Source organism: Ranitomeya imitator, chromosome 4 (assembly GCF_032444005.1).
Source record: "Ranitomeya imitator isolate aRanImi1 chromosome 4, aRanImi1.pri, whole genome shotgun sequence".
Taxonomy (NCBI): Eukaryota; Metazoa; Chordata; class Amphibia; order Anura; family Dendrobatidae; genus Ranitomeya; species Ranitomeya imitator.
The window spans coordinates 532687506-532708627 of record NC_091285.1 but is presented as its reverse complement, the minus strand read 5'-3'; the positions used below and the strand labels follow the sequence as shown (position 1 = coordinate 532708627).

Here is a 21122-nt window from a genome sequence, read left to right as displayed (position 1 = left end):
AAGGACGTGACAGGAATGTAAGTATGTAGTGTTTTTTTTTTTAACTTTTACAATGGTAACCAGGGTAAACATTGGGTTACTAAGCGCGGCCCTGGTTACCAGTGAAGACATCGCTGAATTGGCGTCACACACGCCGATTCAGCGATGTCAGCGGGTGATCCAGCGACGAAATAAAGTCCTGATCATTCCCCAGCGACCAACGATCTCCCAGCAGGGGCCTGATCGTTGGTCGCTGTCACGCATAACGATTTCGTTAACGATATCGTTGCTACGTCACAAAAAGCAACAATATCGTTAACGTTATGTGTGACGGTACCTTAAGATACAAAACAACACCTCATCACCTCTTGGTAATCCTGTTTCTAATAAATAAGTTGTAGCCTTCAAGGTTTGTATTCCAATCATGTTTATCATGCCACCAATCTCACTGATGCCTATGACATCATATCTCTCTTCTTGTGTTAGCAGTTCCAATTTTTCTTGTTTGTTTCCCATTCTCTGTGCATTTGTGTAGACACATTTTAGTTGGTTTCTCTTGCTCCTCTATTTTTAGTCAGTATTTGATGTTTTTGTTCTTTATTTCCACTTCTAATAGCAGGGTTCTCAAAAAAATTAATTAGCTGCATATTTTTTCCTGGAAGTATATATTTCCCATCCCATATTACTCTAGTTTAAGCTCTCCTGATGTGTGAAGCAAGATGTCTACCAAATATGTTTTTTCCTGTTTTTGTAAGATGCAAGTAATCTCTAGCAAGAAGTCTATCATACAAGTAATTCACTCCATGGTCAAGAAACTCAAAATGCTGCTCATGGTACCATTGATGTAGCCATTTGTTCACCTGTAGAATCCTGATCAATCTCCTTGGTCCATGTCCATCCACTGGGAGGATGAATGCGAAGTTGACCTGCACTCCCTGTCCCTTGACTTTCCGGCCTAGGTCTTCAAAATCTCTGCATAAAGTCTCCAGGTCATTTTTTTGCTGTCATTTGTTCCTATGTGTATTAGTAGACATGGCTAATCATCTGTAGCACTGAAGAGTCTTAATACCCTATTGGACATATGTTTGATTTAGGCACCTGGAAGACAACATGCTTCTTGTGAGGTAATATCCAGTCGGCAGATAGTGGCTTTTGTTTCTCTCAGTAGGGAATCCCCCACGACCACCACTCTCATTTTCTTCTTAATCACAGCCCTTCTTTTTCTCCCTTCAAGAGGCTTCTGATTTTTTACTGGGGTGTTATTTCTAGGCAAAGCACTTTTTTGATGTACATCTTCATACTTGTCTTGCGTGAGAGCCTGGTAGCGGTTCTTCAGTGCTGATAGACGATATCGTCTTCATTTTGAATGGCTGTGAAGAATCTCTTTTGTCCTTTTTTGCTGAGATAAATTCAAATGAATTTTTTCTCAAATTTAGCCCCACTTTATAGCTGGTCTACTATTAATTTTCTTTATCTGAATATTTTTATACAGAATCATGTCATCTTCACCAAACGCAAATGTAAATTACCATACGGATTCAAATAGCTACTATTTATAGACAATATCATCTTCATCTGGAAAGGATGCGAATAATCTATTTTGTCCTTTTTTATTAAATAAACTTAAATTAATTTTTTCTATGCTACTGTAAACCGGTGGATTCAAATAGCTATATTGCTAAAACTAGTTGACGTCTTCCAATATGGTTATCCAACATTCCCAAAGGCCAATTCACCAGATTATACTGCAACTGCACTAATCCAGTGGACTTTTTAGAAGAGGCCTCACATTTAACCCCTTTACCCCCAAGGGTGGTTTGCACGTTAATGACCGGGCCAATTTTTACACTTCTGACCACTGTCCCTTTATGAGGTTATAACTCTGGAACGCTTCAACGGATCCCAGTGATTCTGACATTGTTTTCTCGTGACATATTGTACTTCATGATAGTGGTAAAAATTCTTTGATAGTACCTGCGTTTATTTGTGAAAAAAACGGAAATTTGGCGAAAATTATGAAAATTTCCCAATTTTCCAACTTTGAATTTTTATGCAATTAAATCACAGAGATATGTCACACAAAATACTTAATAAGTAACATTTTCCACATGTCTACTTTACATCAGCACAATTTTGGAACCAAAATTTTTTTTGTTAGGGAGTTATAAGGGTTAAAAGTTGACCAGCAATTTCTCATTTTTACAACACCATTTTTTTTAGGGACCACATCTCATTTGAGGGGTCTATATAATAGAAAATACCCAAGTGTGACACCATTCTAAAAACTGCACCCCTCAAGGTGCTCAAAACCATATTCAAGAACATTTAACTTTTTTTCACAAAAAATTTACTTCAGCTCCAATTTGTTTTATTTTACCAAGGGTAACAGGAGAAAATAGACCCCAAAAGTTGTTTTACAATTTGTCCTGAGTACACCGATACCCCATATGTGGGGGTAAACCACTGTTTGGGTGCATGACAGAGCTCGGAAGCGAAGGAGCGCCATTTGACTTTTCAATGCAAAATTGACTGGAATTGAGATGGGACACCATGTTGCGTTTGGAGAGCCCCTGATGTGCCTAAACATTGAAACCCCCCACAAGTGACACCATTTTGGAAAGTAGACCCCCTAAGGAACTTATCTAGAGGTGTGGTGAGCACTTTGACCCACCAAGTGCTTCACAGAAGTTTATAATGCAGAACCGTAAAAATAGAAAATCATATTTTTTCACAAAAAATTATCTTTTCGCCCCCAATTTTTTATTTTCCCAAGGGTGAGAGACGAAATTTGACCCCAAGAGTTGTTGTACAATTTGTCCTGAGTATGCTGATACCCCATATGTGGGGGTAAACCACTGTTTGGGCGCATGGGAGAGCTCGGAAGGGAAGTAGCGCCGTTTGACTTTTCAATGCAAAATTGACAGGAATTGAGATGGGACGCCATGTCGCGTTTGGAGAGCCACTGATGTGCCTAAACATTGAAATCCCCCACAAGTGACACCACTTTGGAAAGTAGACCCCCTAAGGAACTTATCTAGATGTGTTTTGAGCGCTTTGACCCACCAAGGGCTTCACAGAAGTTTATAATGCAGAGCCGTAAAAATAAAACAAAAATTTTTTCCCACAAAAATTATTTTTTTAGCCCCCAGTTTTGTATTTTCCCGAGGGTAACAGGAGAAATTGGACCCCAAAATTTGTTGTCCAATTTGTCCTGAGTGCGATGATACACCATATGTGGGGGGAACCACTGTTTGGGTGCATGGGATGGCTTGGAAGGGAAGGAGCGCCATTTGGAATGCAGACTTAGATGGAATGGTCGGCAGGTGTCACATTGCGTTTGCAGAGCCCCTAATGTACCTAAACAGTAGAAACCCCCCACAAGTGACACCATTTTGGAAACTAGACCCCCTAAGGAACGCATCTAGATGTGTTGTGAGAGCTTTGAACCCCCAAGTGTTTCACTACAGTTGGTAACGCAGAGCCGTGAAAATAAAAAAATAAAAAACTTTCCCCCAAAAAATATTTTTTAGCCCCCAGTTTTGTATTTTCCCGAGGGTAAGAAGAGAAATTGGACCCCAAAAGTTGTTGTCCAATTTGTCCTGAGTGCGCTGATACCCCATATGTGGGGGGGAAACCACCGTTTGGGCGCATGGGAGAGCTCGGAAGGGAAGGAGCACTGTTTTACTTTTTCAACACAGAATCAGCTGGAATTGAGATCAGACGCCATGTCGCGTTTGAAGAGCCCCTGATGTGCCTAAACAGTGGAAACCCCCTAATTATAACTGAAACCCTAAACCAAACACACCCCTAACCCTAATCCCAACAGTAACCCTAACCACACCTCTAACACTGACACACCCCTAACCCTAATCCCAACCCTATTCCCAACTGTAAATGTAATCTAAACCCTAACCGTAACTTTAGCCCCAACCCTAACCCTAACTTTAGCCCCAAACCTAACTGTAGCCCTAACACTAGCCCTAACCCTAACCCTAACCCTAGCCCTAGCCCTAACCCTAACCCTAGCCCTAGCCCTAACCCTAGCCCAAACCCTAACCCTAGCCCAAACCCTAACCCTAGCCCTAATGGGAAAATGGAAATAAATAATTTTTTTTAATTTTTTCCTAACTAAGGGGGTGATGAAGGGGGGTTTGATTTACTTTTATAGTGGGTTTTTTAGCGGATTTTTATGATTGCCAGCCGTCACACACTGAAAGACGCTTTTATTGCAAAAAATATTTTTTGTGTTACCACATTTTGAGAGCTATAATTTTTCCATATTTTGGTCCACAGAGTCATGTGAGGTCTTGTTTTTTGCGAGACGAGTTGACGTTTTTATTGGTAACATTTTCGGGCATGTGACATTTTTTGATCGCTTTTTATTCCGATTTTTGTGAGGCAGAATGACCAAAAACCAGCTATTCATGAATTTCTTTTGGGGGAGGCGTTTATACCGTTCCGCGTTTGGTAAAATTGATAAAGCAGTTTTATTCTTTGGGTCAGTACGATTACAGCGACACCTCATTTATATTTTTTTTATGTTTTGGCGCTTTTATACGATAAAAACTATTTTATAGAAAAAATAATTATTTTTGCATCACTTTATTCTCAGAGTCAGGACTATAACTTTTTTATTTTTTTGCTGATGATGCTGTATGGCAGCTCATTTTTTGCGGGACATGATGACGTTTTCAGCGGTACCATGGTTATTTATATCTGTCTTTTTGATCGTGTGTTATTCCACTTTTTGTTCGGCAGTATGATAATAAAGCGTTGTTTTTTGACTCGCTTTTTTTTCTTATGGTGTTTACTGAAGGGGTTAACTAGAGGGCCATTTTTATAGGTCGGGCCGTTACGGACGCGGCGATACTAAATATGTGTACTTTTATTGTTTTTTTATTTAGATAAAGAAATGTATTTATGGGAATAATTTATATATTTTTTTCATTATTTAGGAATTTTTTATTTTATTTTTTTTTACACATTTGGAATTTTTTTTTTTAAATTTTTTACTTTGTCCCAGGGGGGGACATCACAGATCGGTGATCTGACAGTTTACACAGCACTCTGTCAGATCACCGATCTGTCTCAGAGCACTGCAGGCAATTATTAGGGGAACAGATAGGGCAATCTGTCACAAAGACAGGGATCGTCGAACGGTGTGCTGCCTCCCTGGCGCTCGAGTCCGACACATCGCTGATCGGGTGGGAGGGGCTGGTGAGGACCCAGCGGTCATGGTGCACATAGGCACAAATGACAAAGTTAGAGGTAGGTGGAAGGTCCTTAAAGATGATTTCAGGGAATTAGGCTGCAAGCTGAAAGCAAGGACCTCCAACGTGGTATTCTCCGAAATACTGCCTGTACAACGTGCCACGCCAGAGAGGCAACGGGAGATTAGGGAGGTTAATAAGTGGCTCAAGAATTGGTGTAGGAAGGAGGGGTTTGGGTTCCTGCAGAACTGGGCCGACTTCTCAGTTGGCTACAGGCTCTACGCTAGGGATGGACTGCACCTCAATGGGGAAGGTGCAGCTGTGCTGGGGGAGAAAATGGCTAGAAGGTTGGAGGATTGTTTAAACTAGGGATTGGGGGGGAGGGTATTCAATTTATAGGAGGGGAAGATAGTGCAGACAGAGACCTGGGCACAAATAAGGAAGATGGGGGTGGCGGTGGCATGGGGGGTGGGGTTAGAACAGTTAATAATTTAAGAAAGAGTAGAGGTACAGAGAGGAACATCAAGTGCATGTATACTAATGCCAGAAGCCTCGCCAACAAAATGGACGAATTAGAACTAATGTTGTTGGAGCATAATTATGACATGGTGGGGATATCTGAAACGTGGCTGGATGAGAGCCATGACTGGGCTGTTAACTTGCAGGGCTATAGTCTGTTCAGAAATGACCGTACAGATAAGCGAGGGGGAGGGGTGTGTCTATATGTAAAATCGTCCTTAAAACCCATCCTGCGTGATAATATAGGTGAATTTAATGAAAATGTAGAATCCCTGTGGGTGGAGATAAGGGGAGGGGGAAAAAATAATAAATTACTGATAGGGGTTTGTTATAAATCTCCAAAAATAATGGAAGCAATGGAGAATATCCTCGTAAAGCAAATAGATGAAGCTGCGACTCAAGGGGAAGTCATTATTATGGGGGACTTCAACTACCCTGAAATAGATTGGGGAACAGAAACCTGCAGTTCCAGCAAAGGTAATCGGTTTTTGACAACTGTGAGAGACAATTACCTTTCACAGCTGGTTCAGGGCCCAACAAGAAGGGGGGCACTGCTAGACCTAATATTAACCAACAGGCCAGACCGCATAGCAAATATAAGGGTTGGGGGTTACTTGGGAAATAGCGATCACAAAATAATAAGTTTTCATGTATCCTTTAAAAAGATGTGTAATAGAGGGGTTACAAGGACACTAAACTTCAGGAGGGCAAATTTCCAATGGATGAGAGAGGATCTTGGTGCAATTAACCCCTTACCGGCATCGGACGTACTATACCGTCCGATGCCGGCTCCCCTGCTTTGATGCAGGGCTCCGCGGTGAGCCCGCACCAAAGCCGGGACATGTCAGCTGTTTTGAACAGCTGACATGTGCCCGTAATAGGCGCGGGCAGAATCGCGATCTGCCCGCACCTATTAACTAGTTAAATGCCGCTGTCAAATGCAGACAGCGGCATTTAACTACCGCTTCCGGCCGGGCGGCCGGAAATGACGTCATCGCCGACCCCCGTCACATGATCGGGGGTCGGCGATGCTTGTGAATGGTAACCATAGAGGTCCGTGAGACCTCTATGGTTACTGATTGCCCGTCGCTGTGAGCGCCACCCTGTGGACGGCGCTCACAGCACACGTGCAATTCTGCTACATAGCAGCGATCAGCAGATCGCTGCTATGTAGCAGAGCCGATCGTGCTATGCCTGCTTCTAGCCTCTCATGGAGGCTATTGAAGCATGGCAAAAGTTAAAAAAAAAAGTTTAAAAAAATGTGAAAAAAATAAAAAAAACATAAAAGTTTAAATCACCCCCCTTTCGCCCCAATCAAAATAAATCAATAAAAAAAATATCAAATCTACGCATATTTGGTATCGCCGCGCTCAGAATCGCCCGACCTATCAATTAAAAAAAAGTATTAACCTGATCGCTAAACAGCGTAGCGGGAAAAAAATTCAAAACGCCAGAATTACGTTTTTTTGGTCGCCGCGACATTGCATTAAAATGCAATAACGGGCGATCAAAAGAACGAATCTGCACCGAAATGCTATCATTAAAAACGTCATCTCAGCACGCAAAAAATAAGCCCTCAACCGACCCCAGATGATGAAAAATGGAGACGCTACGAGTATCGGAAAATGGCGCAATTTTTTTTTTTAGCAAAGTTTGGAATTTTTTTTCACCACTTAGATAAAAATAACCTAGTCATGTTTGGTGTCTATGAACTCGTAATGACCTGGAGAATCATAATGGCAGGTCAGTTTTAGCATTTAGTGAACCTAGCAAAAAAGCCAAACAAAAAACAAGTGTGGGATTGCACTTTTTTTGCAATATCACCGCACTTGGAATTTTTTTCCCGTTTTCTAGTACACGACATGCTAAAACCAATGATGTCGTTCAAAAGTACAACTCGTCCCGCAAAAAATAAGCCCTCACATGGCCAAATTGACAGAAAAATAAAAAAGTTATGGCTCTGGGAAGGAGGGGAGCGAAAAACGAAAACGGAAAAATGAAAAATCCCCCGGTCATGAAGGGGTTAAATGGGACGATATCCTGAGACACAAAAATACACAAAGAAAATGGGAGACATTTATTAGCATCCTGGATAGGACCTGTGCACAGTATATACCGTATGGGAATAAACATACTAGAAATAGGAGGAAACCAATATGGCTAAATAGAGCTGTAAGGGGCGCAATAAGTGACAAAAAGAAAGCATTTAGAGAATTAAAGGAAGTAGGTAGTGAGGAGGCATTAAATAAATACAAAAAATTAAATAAATTCTGTAAAAAGCAAATCAAGGCAGCAAAGACTGAGACAGAGAGACTCATTGCCAGAGAGAGTAAAAATAATCCCAAAATATTCTTTAACTGCATAAATAGTAAGAAACTAAAAAATGATAGTGTTGGCCCCCTTAAAAATAGTCTGGGTGAAATGGTGGATGAGGATGAGGAAAAAGCCAATATGCTAAATGACTTTTTTTCATCAGTATTTACACAAGAAAATCCCATGGCAGACAAAATGACTAGTGATAAAAATTCCCCATTAAATGTCACCTGCTTAACCCAGCAGGAAGTGCGGCGGCGTCTAAAAATCACTAAAATTGACAAATCTCCGGACCCGGATGGGATACACCCCCGAGTACTGCAGGAATTAAGTACAGTCATTGATAGACCATTATTTTTAATCTTTAAATACTCCATAATAACAGGGTCTGTACCACAGGACTGGCGTATAGCAAATGTGGTGCCAATATTCAAAAAGGGAACAAAATCTGAACTCGGAAACTATAGGCCAGTAAGCTTAACCTCTACTGTGGGTAAAATCCTGGAGGGCATTCTAAGGGGTGATATACTGGAGTATCTGAAGAGGAATAACCTCATGACCCAGTATCAGCACGGGTTTACTAGGGACCGTTCATGTCAGACTAATTTGATCAGTTTCTATGAAGAGGTAAGTTCTGGACTGGACCAAAGGAACCCAGTAGATGTAGTGTATATGGACTTTTCTAAAGCTTTTGATACGGTGCCACACAAAAGGTTGATACATAAAATGAGAATAATGGGGATAGGGGAAAATATGTGTAAGTGGGTTGAGAGCTGGCTCTGGGATAGGAAACAAAGGGTGGTTATTAATGGAGCACACTCGGACTGGGTAGCGGTTAGCAGTGGGGTACCACAGGGGTCAGTATTGGGCCCTCTTCTTTTTAACATATTTATTAATGACCTTGTAGGGGGCATTCAGAGTAGAATTTCAATATTTGCAGATGACACTAAACTCTGCAGGGTAATCAATACAGAGGAGGACAATTTTATATTACAGGATGATTTATGTAAACTAGAAGCGTGGGCTGATAAATGGCAAATGAGCTTTAATGGGGATAAATGTAAGGTCATGCACTTGGGTAGAAGTAATAAGATGTATAATTATGTGCTTAATTCTAAAACTCTGGGCAAAACCATCAATGAAAAAGACCTGGGTGTATGGGTGGATGACAAACTCATATTTAGTGACCAGTGTCAGGCAGCTGCTACAAAGGCAAATAAAATAATGGGATGCATTAAAAGAGGCATAGATGCTCATGAGGAGAACATAATTTTACCTCTATACAAGTCACTAGTTCGACCACACATAGAATACTGTGCACAGTTCTGGTCTCCGGTGTATAAGAAAGACATAGCTGAACTGGAGCGGGTGCAGAGAAGAGCGACCAAGGTTATTAGAGGACTGGGGGATCTGCAATACCAAGATAGGTTATTACACTTGGGGCTATTTAGTTTGGAAAATTGAAGACTAAGGGGTGATCTTATGTTAATGTATAAATATATGAGGGGACAGTACAAAGACCTTTCTGATGATCTTTTTAATCATAGACCTGAAACAGGGACAAGGGGGCATCCTCTACGTTTGGAGGAAAAAAGGTTTAAGCATAATAACAGACGCGGATTCTTTACTGTATGAGCAGTGAGACTATGGAACTCTCTGCCGTATGATGTAATGAGTGATTCATTACTTAAATTTAAGAGGGGACTGGATACATTTCTGGAAAAGTATAATGTTACAGGGTATATACACTAGATTCCTTGATAGGGCGTTGATCCAGGGAACTAGTCTGATTGCCGTATGTGGAGTTGGGAAGGAATTTTTTTCCCCAAGGTGGAGCTTACTCTTTGCCACATGGTTTTTTTTTGCCTTCCTCTGGATCAACATGTTAGGGCAAGTTAGGTTAGGCTATGGGTTGAACTAGATGGACTTAAAGTCTTCCTTCAACCTTAATAACTATGTAACTATATACTAGCCAAAGTTATATACCTATTTATGGTTTCTTGAGTGTATCCTAATAGTAGTGGTCTTTTCAGTCAGGATCAGTAATTGTTGTGGAACATGAAAAATAGTTAAAGGCGTTGATTTGGCCTCCAAATTTCCCATATAAATAGTTGATCGAGAATCTACTAGAAGTGCTGGAAAACAAGTCTCATCCAATGAGGGTTCACTTTACAACTTATAGGAATCTGCTGCTAACAGAATGATGCCAGTTACAACAGCATACCCTGAAAAGTTTTGTGATCACTACTCCTCAACCAGTTTTGGTGGCACAAGGGGAATTTATTCAATATTATGTAGGGAATTTTGAACTCAAAATCAGTTTGGAAGATGTACAAAATCGCCATTGGATATACTTCTTAGGTTTTAGGATTACTCAGGTTTGATTCACAGAGAAACCATTCAGTGTGGTAAATGTACAAGTATGCAATAACAGGGAAAATTCATCACAGCATTGTACATTTCTATAACTGAACTCTAGGCACCAAACTGTTATTGTGCAAGTTTCCATTAGCATTTTTTCAACTGCCCAGTTTCAGTTATTCCTTCCTTCCCTCTTGGTAATATGAAGATAGTGTTAAATCCAATCTGTAATTTTGTTTTTCTAAGGAAGCAACAGCAAGAAAAACTGATACCTACATAATAAAGATTGCAAATTCGGCTTATGTGAAGTAAAACATTTAAGTCATTGGTTATGTTTGTTTACTATTTTTTTTCTTCTGCAGCTTGTATGCATAACAATACATTACAAGCTGCTTAATTCCATTCAGTCTCCAGCTCCTCTCTATTCACTCTTAATCATTTATCTAACCACAATTGCCCAAACATTTTGACTCAATTTTGCTCCCATTGCCACATTTTAAACCACACACCCTTTCACTCCAAGTTGACATCCTTTACTTTTAAGCCACAGTCCCTTATCATATGATCGGAGGCAAGTATTTAAAACATACCTCTAAAACTTGATACAGTATTGTGCCCCAAAATGTACCAAAAATGGTGCATTTTCAGACAAGATACAGGTGCAAACATATTAGCACTTCTGAAGCACAATTTGTATACAACACTCCAGATTATCACTTACTCTAATATCAGACTCCTACCTAGTTCCCGTGAAATTTCTTGAATACCTACACATGACTGTAAGGACACTCATTGAATTATTGGCATTCAGTTGTCTTTCCTGCACTGTAGGCAAGCTCAATGCAAACATTATGGGTCTGATTCATCAAGGTGTTTTGCCAGCTTTCTCTCTAAATTTTTGCACAATTCAAGCTTGTGAAGAAATATTTTGAAAAATTTACGTCACTTTTGTGGAAAATGACCCCAGTCCCTGACTGGAGTAACATTTCTGCCTCTTAATGAATTAGTATTCCAACAGTGCATCCATAAAGACTTGAGTGCAAAACAATGGTCTTAAATTAATCGGGTCCTATGGCTTCTCTACCACAAAGAAGGGTGGTGGTGATCTAAGCAGCCAAAACCACTTTGGGCAACTTTTTTGGGCAAATCTGTTTAAAAAAAAGAATAGGGCTGTACTTAAAAGAAAATGAAAGCTCTCACGTCATCCCACCAGGAAAGGTATTCCTGAAATGATATCCAGTTGTTACTCTTGCCTTTGTAGTTTGTTCCTTCACAATATAACACTGACAGTACTGACTAGGCACTGTCAGCGTATATAGGGACATGAATCATAGACAAAGGTAATTGGAAATCCAGTTTATCTATTTGTTCTAAAATTTTCAATGGAAAATACTGAGGATCAGCAGAATGTAGAGTGTTAAAAAATGATGCACCACAATAAATTTTTGCATGTGGATTGTAAGTGCTTAATAAAACAGATATGTCTGGAGAACTAATGGATGCTCTTTAAGTTGATGGCTCATTTAAAACACAAACTATGCACTGCTGTTTATGTAGAGCACCCATTGCCACCATTTATGCAGGTCCTATAATAAGCATACCCTATATTACATAGATTACAAAAAATATATATATACCTGTGGCATTGATAGTATGATGCTCATTAGCCAGGCAGTGGATAACATTATCTTATTCTTCTTCTTGGCATCATTTATGGCTAGTGGGTTGAGGATTGCAGACTGCCGGTCTACGCTGATCACCACAGTCACAAAAGCACAAGAATACATAGACAGAAGCTTGAGAAACATGAGTATTCTGCAGGCTATGTCCCCCGCCTGCCACTGCACAGTGATATTCCAAATGGCGTCCAGCGGCATGACAATAAATGTAACTAGGAGGTCAGCTGTGGTTAGGTTAAGGATTAAGATTCGGACATGTGACCTTTTCTTCCTACTTGTTTTTGCAGCGGCCCAGAGAGTAGCCAAGTTGCAGGATGCAGAAAGTGTGAAAATAACAAAGGTGATGATAACCCGGGCCTTGGCGGCTGGAGAGAAGGTTGGCAGCTGGATTTGATTATGTGTTATATTGAGGGAAGATGTGTTCATATTCATTTCACAGGAGTTGCTGAACCACTGTCCGCTCATACAGCGTTTGCTGATGAGTTCCTTTGTGATGTTCACAATTTCCATTTCTAGGAGAAAAACAATGTATAAGACACAAATATGTATTATTAAAATAAAGCATGATCAAGAAAACCATTCATATTTGCATAGATAAACTCTGATAATGGCAATGACAAGCTGTGTCAAAGCAGAATGATGGTTTCCAATAGAGGGTTTAAAGAAGACCTGCCCCCAGGTCACAAGTGTCCAGTCTATGCTCCTATTTTATTCCCACTGCTCCTCTCGGTATTCTTGGGCTATGTGCACACGTTGCGGATTGGTGTGCAGATTTTTCTGCACTGTTTTTGCAAACTCCGCAGGTAAACCGCACTGCGGATTACCCGCGGATTTGCTGCGTTTTTTTGCTGATTCCACCTGCGGTTTTACTCTGGCGGATTCCTATTGAGGAGCAGGTGTAAACCTCTGCGGAATCAGCACAAAGAATTGACATGCTGCGGAAAAAACACTGCTGCGTTTCCGCGCATTTTTTTCCGCAGCATGTGCACTGTGGATTTTGTTTTCCATATGTTTACATGGTACTGTACAACGCATGGAAAACAGCTGCAGATTCGCAGCGTCAAATCCGCTGCGGATTCGCAGCAAAATCCACAACGTGTGCACGTAGCCTTGGAGTTTGGGGGGGGTGTTTTTTTTTTTAGATACGCCATACTGTTTCTGAAACCTATTTATGCAGTGCAAAATTTTATGGTTCCTATAAGGGGGCATGGCTCATTGGATAATAATCTAAAGCCGCCTAAGGGCATGCGCTGTGAGCCACGACCACTTGGATAAGACCATCAAAATTACACCTAAATTAAAAGGCTCACATCTCTGAAATTGTAAGGAGCATTTTAGGGAAAAAACTAAATGGCGTAATCAAGGTAATAGCGGGTATAAAATGAGGCCCAAAACTGGTCACTTCTGACCTGGTCATAGGTCCTCTTTAATTCCACATTCACACGATCGGTATTTGGTCAGTATTTTACCTCAGTATTTGAAAGACAAAACCAATGGAAAAGTATAATAGAGACACATAAACACTTCTGTATTTATCACCCACTCCTGGTTTTGGCTTACAAATGCTGAGATAAAAAAAACTCACCAAATACATAACATGTGAACGTGGCCTAAAGCATAAATACAAATACAAACACAATCCAACACCACTCTGCAATTAATGAATACATTGATTACACTATTGCTACAACTATAAAAAAAAACAAAAAACCCTGAGGTGCTCAGAACAAAAAGTGTCTAATTCATCCACTAATGACAAGGTAACCTCATGAGATGGACCCTAAACTCTAATAACTCACCTGATGTACCTAACCAAGCCTCAAATGACCCGGAGAGGTGAAAGGATCCAGTTTAGCTCTGATTAAAACCTGACTGGAATAGATGGGTGGAAAAGGGTTCACAGACCAGGAGGCAGCCATACCTCCCAATGCAAAAATAAATGCACACGACCACAATGGCTCAGTGGTTAGCACTGTTGCTTTGCTGCACTGATGTTTGTATGTTCTCCCTGTGTTTGTTTGGGTTTCCTCTGGGTTCTCCGGTTTCATTCCACACTACAAAGACATATTTTGATTGTGAGCCCCAATTGGGACAGAGATGATGATCTCTGTAAAGCTATGTGGAATATGACGATGCTATGTAAGGCTGGTTTCACATTTGCATTTTTTTGGATGCGTTTTTGCGGTAAAAAACGCAAAAAAACGCATGGTGAAAAAACGCATGTAAACGCGTGCAAACGCTGCGTTTTTTTGAAGCATGCGTTTTTGCATGTGGTGAAAAAAATGCGGCGTTTTGACGCGTTTACATGCGTTTTTTCATGCGTTTGCGTTTTTTAAACGCATGCTGAGAAATGTGTGACAGCTGCCAATCATCAAAATAAAGTAAAAAACCCACTATAAACAGAAATAGTGAGGGTTAGGGGTAGGGTTAGGGGTAGGGATCATAACCCTAACCCTAACCCTAAAGGGATCCTAACCCTAACCCTACCGCTAACCCTAACCCTAAGGGATCCTAACCCTAACCCTACCCCTAACCCTAACCCTACCTCTAACCCTAAGGCATCCTAACCCTAACCCTACCCCTAACCCTACCCCTAATCCTAACCCTAACCCTAAAGGGATTAGGGTTAGGGTTAAGGGTAGGGTTAGGGGTAGGGTTAGGGTTAGGATCCCTTAGGGTTAGGGTTAGGGGTAGGGTTAGGGGTAGGGTTAGGTGTAGGGTTAGGGTTAGGATCCCTTAGGGTTAGGGTTAGGGTTAGGGGTAGGGTTAGGGGTAGGGTTATGGTTAGGATCCCTTAGGGTTAGGGTTAGGGGTAGGGTTAGGGTTAGGGGTAGGGTTAGGGTTAGGATCCCTTAGGGTTTAGGGTTAGGGGAAAGGTTAGGGTTAGGGGTAGGGTTAGGGTTAGGGGTAGGGTTAGGGGTAGGGTTAGGGTTAGGGTTAGGATCCCTTTATCACCTTTATGTTGGGGGGTGGCATATCAGTGTGTTTTCTGTTTTTTTAATAGAAAAACGCATGCATTTTTAACGCAAAAAAAAACGCATGCACAAAAAAAGCATGCGTCCCCATTGACTCCAATGTATTTTTTGACCCCAAAAAAACGCATGAAAACGCATGCGTTTTTTTTGGTCCAAAAAACGCCTCTCAAAAATACTACAAGTTGCATTTCTGAAAATGAATGCATGCAGTAAAAAAAGCATGCGTTTCAAAACGCGACCAAACGCGTACAAACAAAAACGCATGCGTTTTCAATGTTAAATATAGGAAAAAAAAACGCTGCAGACAAAAACGCAAGTGTGAAACCACCCTAAGCAAGCATAATAAATAAATAAAGGCCAAAACTCCTATAGAATTGGATCAACATGGCCAATATACATACACTATTTTGTTAGTATAGGAGTGCTTTAAGCCTTACAGAGTAACCATCATCTTCATTTTTATATAATAAATCAATACTACACAAGAAAATATGCAACTTTGTAATATACTATAATATATGAGATAAATGTGCTCCTTTCACACCCTTGATTGATCTTTCACTCTCGATTCATGGGTAAAATCTGATTTCAGAGAAGACAGATTTTCACGTTACTGAGATAGGAGATGACAGTTGGTGCTCATAAAGTTCTATGGAGAGAAGATAGAGAGGAGCAAGGGAAAGACACAAACATTGTGCTACAAGTTCTCTGAAAATTACAGTTGCGATTCTCCATAGACCTTAATGAGCACCAACTGTCATCTCCTGTCTCAGAAATGGGAAAATCAATACACAGATTTTACCCATAAATTGAGAATATTGAGAATGAATCATCAGTTCAAGAGGAAAAAAAGCAGATTTGTCTAATAAGATACATGACAGTTTCTTATCTTTACATATACTATTGATTTATGAAAAAAAAGCTCAAACAGTATGAAGAAACCAGATCATATCTTAATTACCCAGATGACTATTTTAGCAAACCAAGAAGAATATGCTGTTATCTATACTTCTGCTTGTGTAAGCCTGTAATAGTGTGCGCTTATCTTTGACTAGTAATGTTTGCTGATATGCTAATTATGCATTGTATTATGGATACACTTTGTTGACTTCAAAAGCAGAGAGGGAAAAACTATGCAAATAGATTATATAATCAAGTAATGCTATTTTATCTCATCACCATTGTTTCCCTTATCTGTGAGGCTGGACTGAAGGACACTGGGTAAATCTAAAAATAGGTCACATGCCTCTGTATAAAGAGACTGAGATGGAGATAGTGAGAGACAGCCAGAGATTCTGCCAAGACATATACATCCAAAGGACCAGGGACAGGACAGCAGCCAATATCATGACACCATCACGAGGGACACGGATCTATCATTCTACAGGAAACAACCTAGAAGTTCTTAGCTCCGGTTGGAAGAATACAAATCTGCTCCAATTGACCATCGCTGGACCATGGATACATTTGGAAAAAGCCAGGATTGGGACCTGCTGGTCACCTGGCTCCATGGAGATGTTCAGATAAGCCAGGTTGTGACTCTCATGTCAACTGGCCTTGTACCTTGTATGGACTCAATGGACTGTCATCTTCCTACTCTTGCCTTTACCTCCTTTCTGTGTGTGTACCATAGGCAGGGCCACCATCAGGGCATTACTGCCCTGACTGGCATATGGGGCCCAGTGAGCAGAGGGGTGTTGTGAATTCTGTGGCTGAATTCACTCCTGTGGTCACAAGTGGTACTGCAGCTTCTGAGCTTCCTCCCTCAGGTGTTCTGGTGAGCTCGTTGGCTGCTTTGTTATTTAACTCCACCTGATTCTGTCTTCCTTGCTCCTTGTCTATGTTCCAGTGTTGGACCTGAGCTTCTGGATCTTTCCTGTGGCCTGCTGCTCTGCTTAGATAAGTGTTTCTTTGCTTTTGTTGCTACTTTTTCTGTCCAGCTTGTCTATTCGTTTTTGCTGGAAGCTCTGAGACGCAAACGGTGCACCGCCGTGCCGTTAGTTCAGCACGGTGGGTCTTTTTGCCCCCTTTGCGTGGTTTTTTGCTTTAGGGTTTTTTGTAGACTGCAAAGTTCTCTTTGCTATCCTCGCTCTATCTAGAATATCGGGCCTCACTTTGCTGAATCTATTTCATCCCTACGTTTGTCTTTTCATCTTGCCAACAGTCATTATATGTGGGGGGCTGCCTTTTCCTTTGGGGTATTTCTCTGAGGCAAGTCAGGCTTGTTTTTCTATCTTCAGGCTAGTCAGCTCCTCAGGCTGTGCCGAGTTGCATAGGTAGTGATAGGCGCAATCCACAGCTGCCTTTAGTTGTGTTTAGGATAGGTTCAGGTATTGCGGTCTACAGAGATTCCACATCTCAGAGCTCGTTCTATTGTTTTTGGGTTATTATCAAATCACTGTATGTGCTCTGATTGCTGGCACACTGTGTCACTGGATTGCCTACATAACAGTACAAGGAGCCAACCTAATAATTCTCAATAGAGGGAAAAAAGAAGTTCTGACATCATTTTTTTTTCTCAGCGCTGTGTTCAGTCTTTTTTTTCCCCTAGACATTTGGGTGTTTCAGGACACAGGTGTGGACATGGATATTCAGGGTCTGTGCTCTTCAATGGATAATCTCGTTACAAATGTACAAAGGATTCAAGATACTATTGATCAGAAATCTATGTTAGAACCAAGAATTCCTATTCCTGATTTGTTTTTTGGTGATAGAACTAAGTTTCTTAATTTCAAAAATAATTGTAAGCTATTTCTGGCCTTGAAACCTCATTCTTCTGGTAATCCTATTCAACAGGTTTTGATTATTATTTATTTTTTGCGTGGCGACCCTCAGGACTGGGCATTTTCTCTTGTGCCAGGAGACCCTGCATTGAGTAATGTAAATGCGTTTTTCCTGGCGCTCGGATTGCTTTACGATGAGCCTAATTCAGTGGATCAGGCTGAGAAAAATTTGCTGGCTTTGTGCCAGGGTCAGGATGATATAGAAGTATATTGTCAGAAATTTAGGAAGTGGTCTGTACTCACTCTGTGGAATGAATCTGCGCTGGCAGCTTTGTTCAGAAAGGGTCTCTCTGATGCTCTTAAGGATGTCATGGTGGGTTTTCCTATGCCTGCTGGTTTGAATGAGTCTATGTCTTTGGCCATTCAGATCGGTCGACGCTTGCGCGAGCGTAAATCTGTGCACCATTTGGCGGTATTGTCTAAGATTAAACCTGAGCCTATGCAGTGCGATAGGACTATGACCAGAGTTGAACGGCAAGAACACAGACGTCTGAATGGTCTGTGTTTCTACTGTGGTGATTCCACTCATGCTATTTCTGATTGTCCTAAGCGCACTAAGCGGTTCGATAGGTCTGCCGTCATTGGTACTGTACATTCCAAATTCCTTCTGTCCATTACCTTGATATGCTCTTTGTCATCGTATTCTGTCATGGCGTTTGTGGATTCAGGCGCTGCCCTGAATCTGATGGATTTGGATTATGCTAAACGTTGTGGGTTTTTCTTGGAGCCTTTGCGGTGTCCTATTCCGTTGAGAGGAATTGATGCTACACCTTTGGCCAAGAATAAACCTCAGTACTGGACCCAGCTGCCATGTGCATGGCTCCTGCACATAAGGAAGTTATTCGCTTTCTGGTGCTACATAATCTGCATGATGTGGTCGTGTTGGGGTTGCCATGGCTGCAAACCCATAATCCAGTATTGGATTGGAACTCTATGTCGGTATCCAGCTGGGGTTGTCAGGGGGTACATGGTGATGTTCCATTTTTGTCTATTTCGTCATCCACTCCTTCTGAGGTCCCAGAGTTCTTGTCTGATTATCAGGATGTATTTGAAGAGCCCAAGTCCGATGCCCTACCTCCGCATAGGGATTGTGATTGTGCTATCAATTTGATTCCTGGTAGTAAATTCCCTAAAGGTCGATTATTTAATTTATCTGTGCCTGAACACTCCGCTATGCGCAGTTATGTGAAGGAATCCCTGGAGAAGGGACATATTCGCCCATCGTCATCACCACTGGGAGCAGGGTTCTTTTTTGTAGCCAAGAAGGATGGTTCGCTGAGACCATGTATTGATTACCGCCTTCTTAATAAGATCACTGTTAAATTTCAGTATCCCTTGCCATTGTTATCTGACTTGTTTGCTTGGATTAAGGGGGCTAGTTGGTTCACTAAGATAGATCTTCGTGGTGCGTATAATCTGGTGAGAATCAGGCAAGGAGATGAATGGAAAACTGCATTTAATACGCCCGAGGGTCATTTTGAGTATCTAGTGATGCCGTTCGGACTTGCCAATGCTCCATCTGTGTTTCAGTCTTTTATGCATGACATCTTCCGTGAGTATCTGGATAAATTCCTGATTGTTTACTTGGATGACATTTTGATCTTCTCAGATGATTGGGACTCTCATGTGAAGCAGGTCAGAATGGTTTTCCAGGTCCTGCGTGCTAATTCTTTGTTTGTGAAGGGATCAAAGTGTCTCTTCGGTGTGCAGAAAGTTTCATTTTTGGGGTTCATCTTTTCCCCTTCTACTATCGAGATGGATCCGGTTAAGGTCCAAGCCATCCAGGATTGGACTCAGCCGACATCTCTGAAAAGTCTGCAAAAATTCCTGGGCTTTGCTAATTTTTATCGTCGCTTCATCATAGGGCAGCACGGTGGCGCAGTGGTTAGCACAGCAGCCTTGCAGCGCTGGAGTCCTGGGTTCTAATCCCACCCAGGACAACATCTGCAAAGAGTTTGTATGTTCTCTCCGTGTTTGCGTGGGTTTCCTCCGGGCACTCCGGTTTCCTCCCACATTCCAAAGACATACTGATAGGAAATTTAGATTGTGAGCCCCATCAGGGACAGCGATGATAATGTGTGTGCAAACTGTAAAGCGCTGCGGAATATGTTAGCGCTATATAAAAATAAAGATTATTTTATTATTATTATCTGTAATTTTTCTAGCATTGCCAAACCATTGACCGATTTGACCAAGAAGGGTGCTGATTTGGTTAATTGGTCTTCTGCTGCTGTGGAAGCTTTTCAGGAGTTGAAGCATCGTTTTTGTTCTGCCCCTGTGTTGTGTCAACCAGATGTTTCTCTTCCGTTCCAGGTCGAGGTTGATGCTTCTGAGATTGGAGCAGGGGCGGTTTTGTCACAGAGAGGTTCTGGTTGCTCAGTGTTGAAACCATGTGCTTTCTTTTCCAGGAAGTTTTCGGCTGCTGAGCGTAATTATGATGTGGGCAACCGAGAGTTGCTGGCCATGAAGTGGGCATTCGAGGAATGGCGTCATTGGCTTGAAGGAGCTAAGCATCGCGTGGTGGTATTGACTGATCATAAGAACCTTACTTATCTCGAGTCTGCCAAGCGCTTGAATCCTAGACAGGCCCGTTGGTCGTTATTTTTTGCCCGCTTCGATTTTGTGATTTCGTACCTTCCGGGCTCTAAAAATGTGAAGGCGGATGCTCTGTCTAGGAGTTTTGTGCCCGACTCTCCGGGTTCATCTGAGCCAGCGAGTATCCTCAAGGAAGGAGTCATTGTGTCTGCCATCTCCCCTGATTTGCGGCGAGTGTTGCAAAAATTTCAGGCGAATAAACCTGATCGTTGTCCGGCGGAGAAACTGTTCGTCCCTGATAGGTGGACTACTAAAGTTATCTCTGAACTTCATTGTTCGGTGTTGGCTGGTCATCCTGGAATATTTGGTACCAGAGAGTTAGTGGCTAGATCCTTCTGGTGGCCATCTCTGTCACGGGATGTACGTACTTTTGTGCAGTCCTGTGGGATTTGTGCTAGGGCTAAGCCCTGCTGTTCACGTGCCAGTGGGTTGCTTTTGCCCTTGCCGGTCCCAAAGAGGCCTTGGACACATATTTCGATGGATTTCATTTCTGACCTTCCCGTTTCTCAAAAGATGTCAGTCATTTGGGTGGTCTGTGATCGCTTTTCTAAAATGGTCCATCTGGTGCCCTTGGTTAAATTGCCTTCCTCCTCTGATTTGGTGCCTTTGTTCTTCCAGCATGTGGTTCGTTTGCATGGCATTCCTGAGAATATTGTTTCTGACAGAGGTTCCCAGTTTGTTTTGAGGTTTTGGCGAGCCTTTTGTGGC

General features: G+C 41.6%; 1 protein-coding gene across 1 annotated transcript in view; it reads right to left on the bottom strand.

Moving 5' to 3' along the window:
• The window catches only part of LOC138674243 (gonadotropin-releasing hormone II receptor-like), a 67352-nt gene that overhangs the window by 24870 nt on the left and 21360 nt on the right, over positions 1-21122 (bottom strand). The window contains exon 2 of the mRNA XM_069762137.1: positions 12020-12573. Within this exon, the coding sequence (XP_069618238.1) occupies positions 12020-12573 (554 nt within the window). The remainder of the gene's footprint in view (positions 1-12019; positions 12574-21122) is intronic.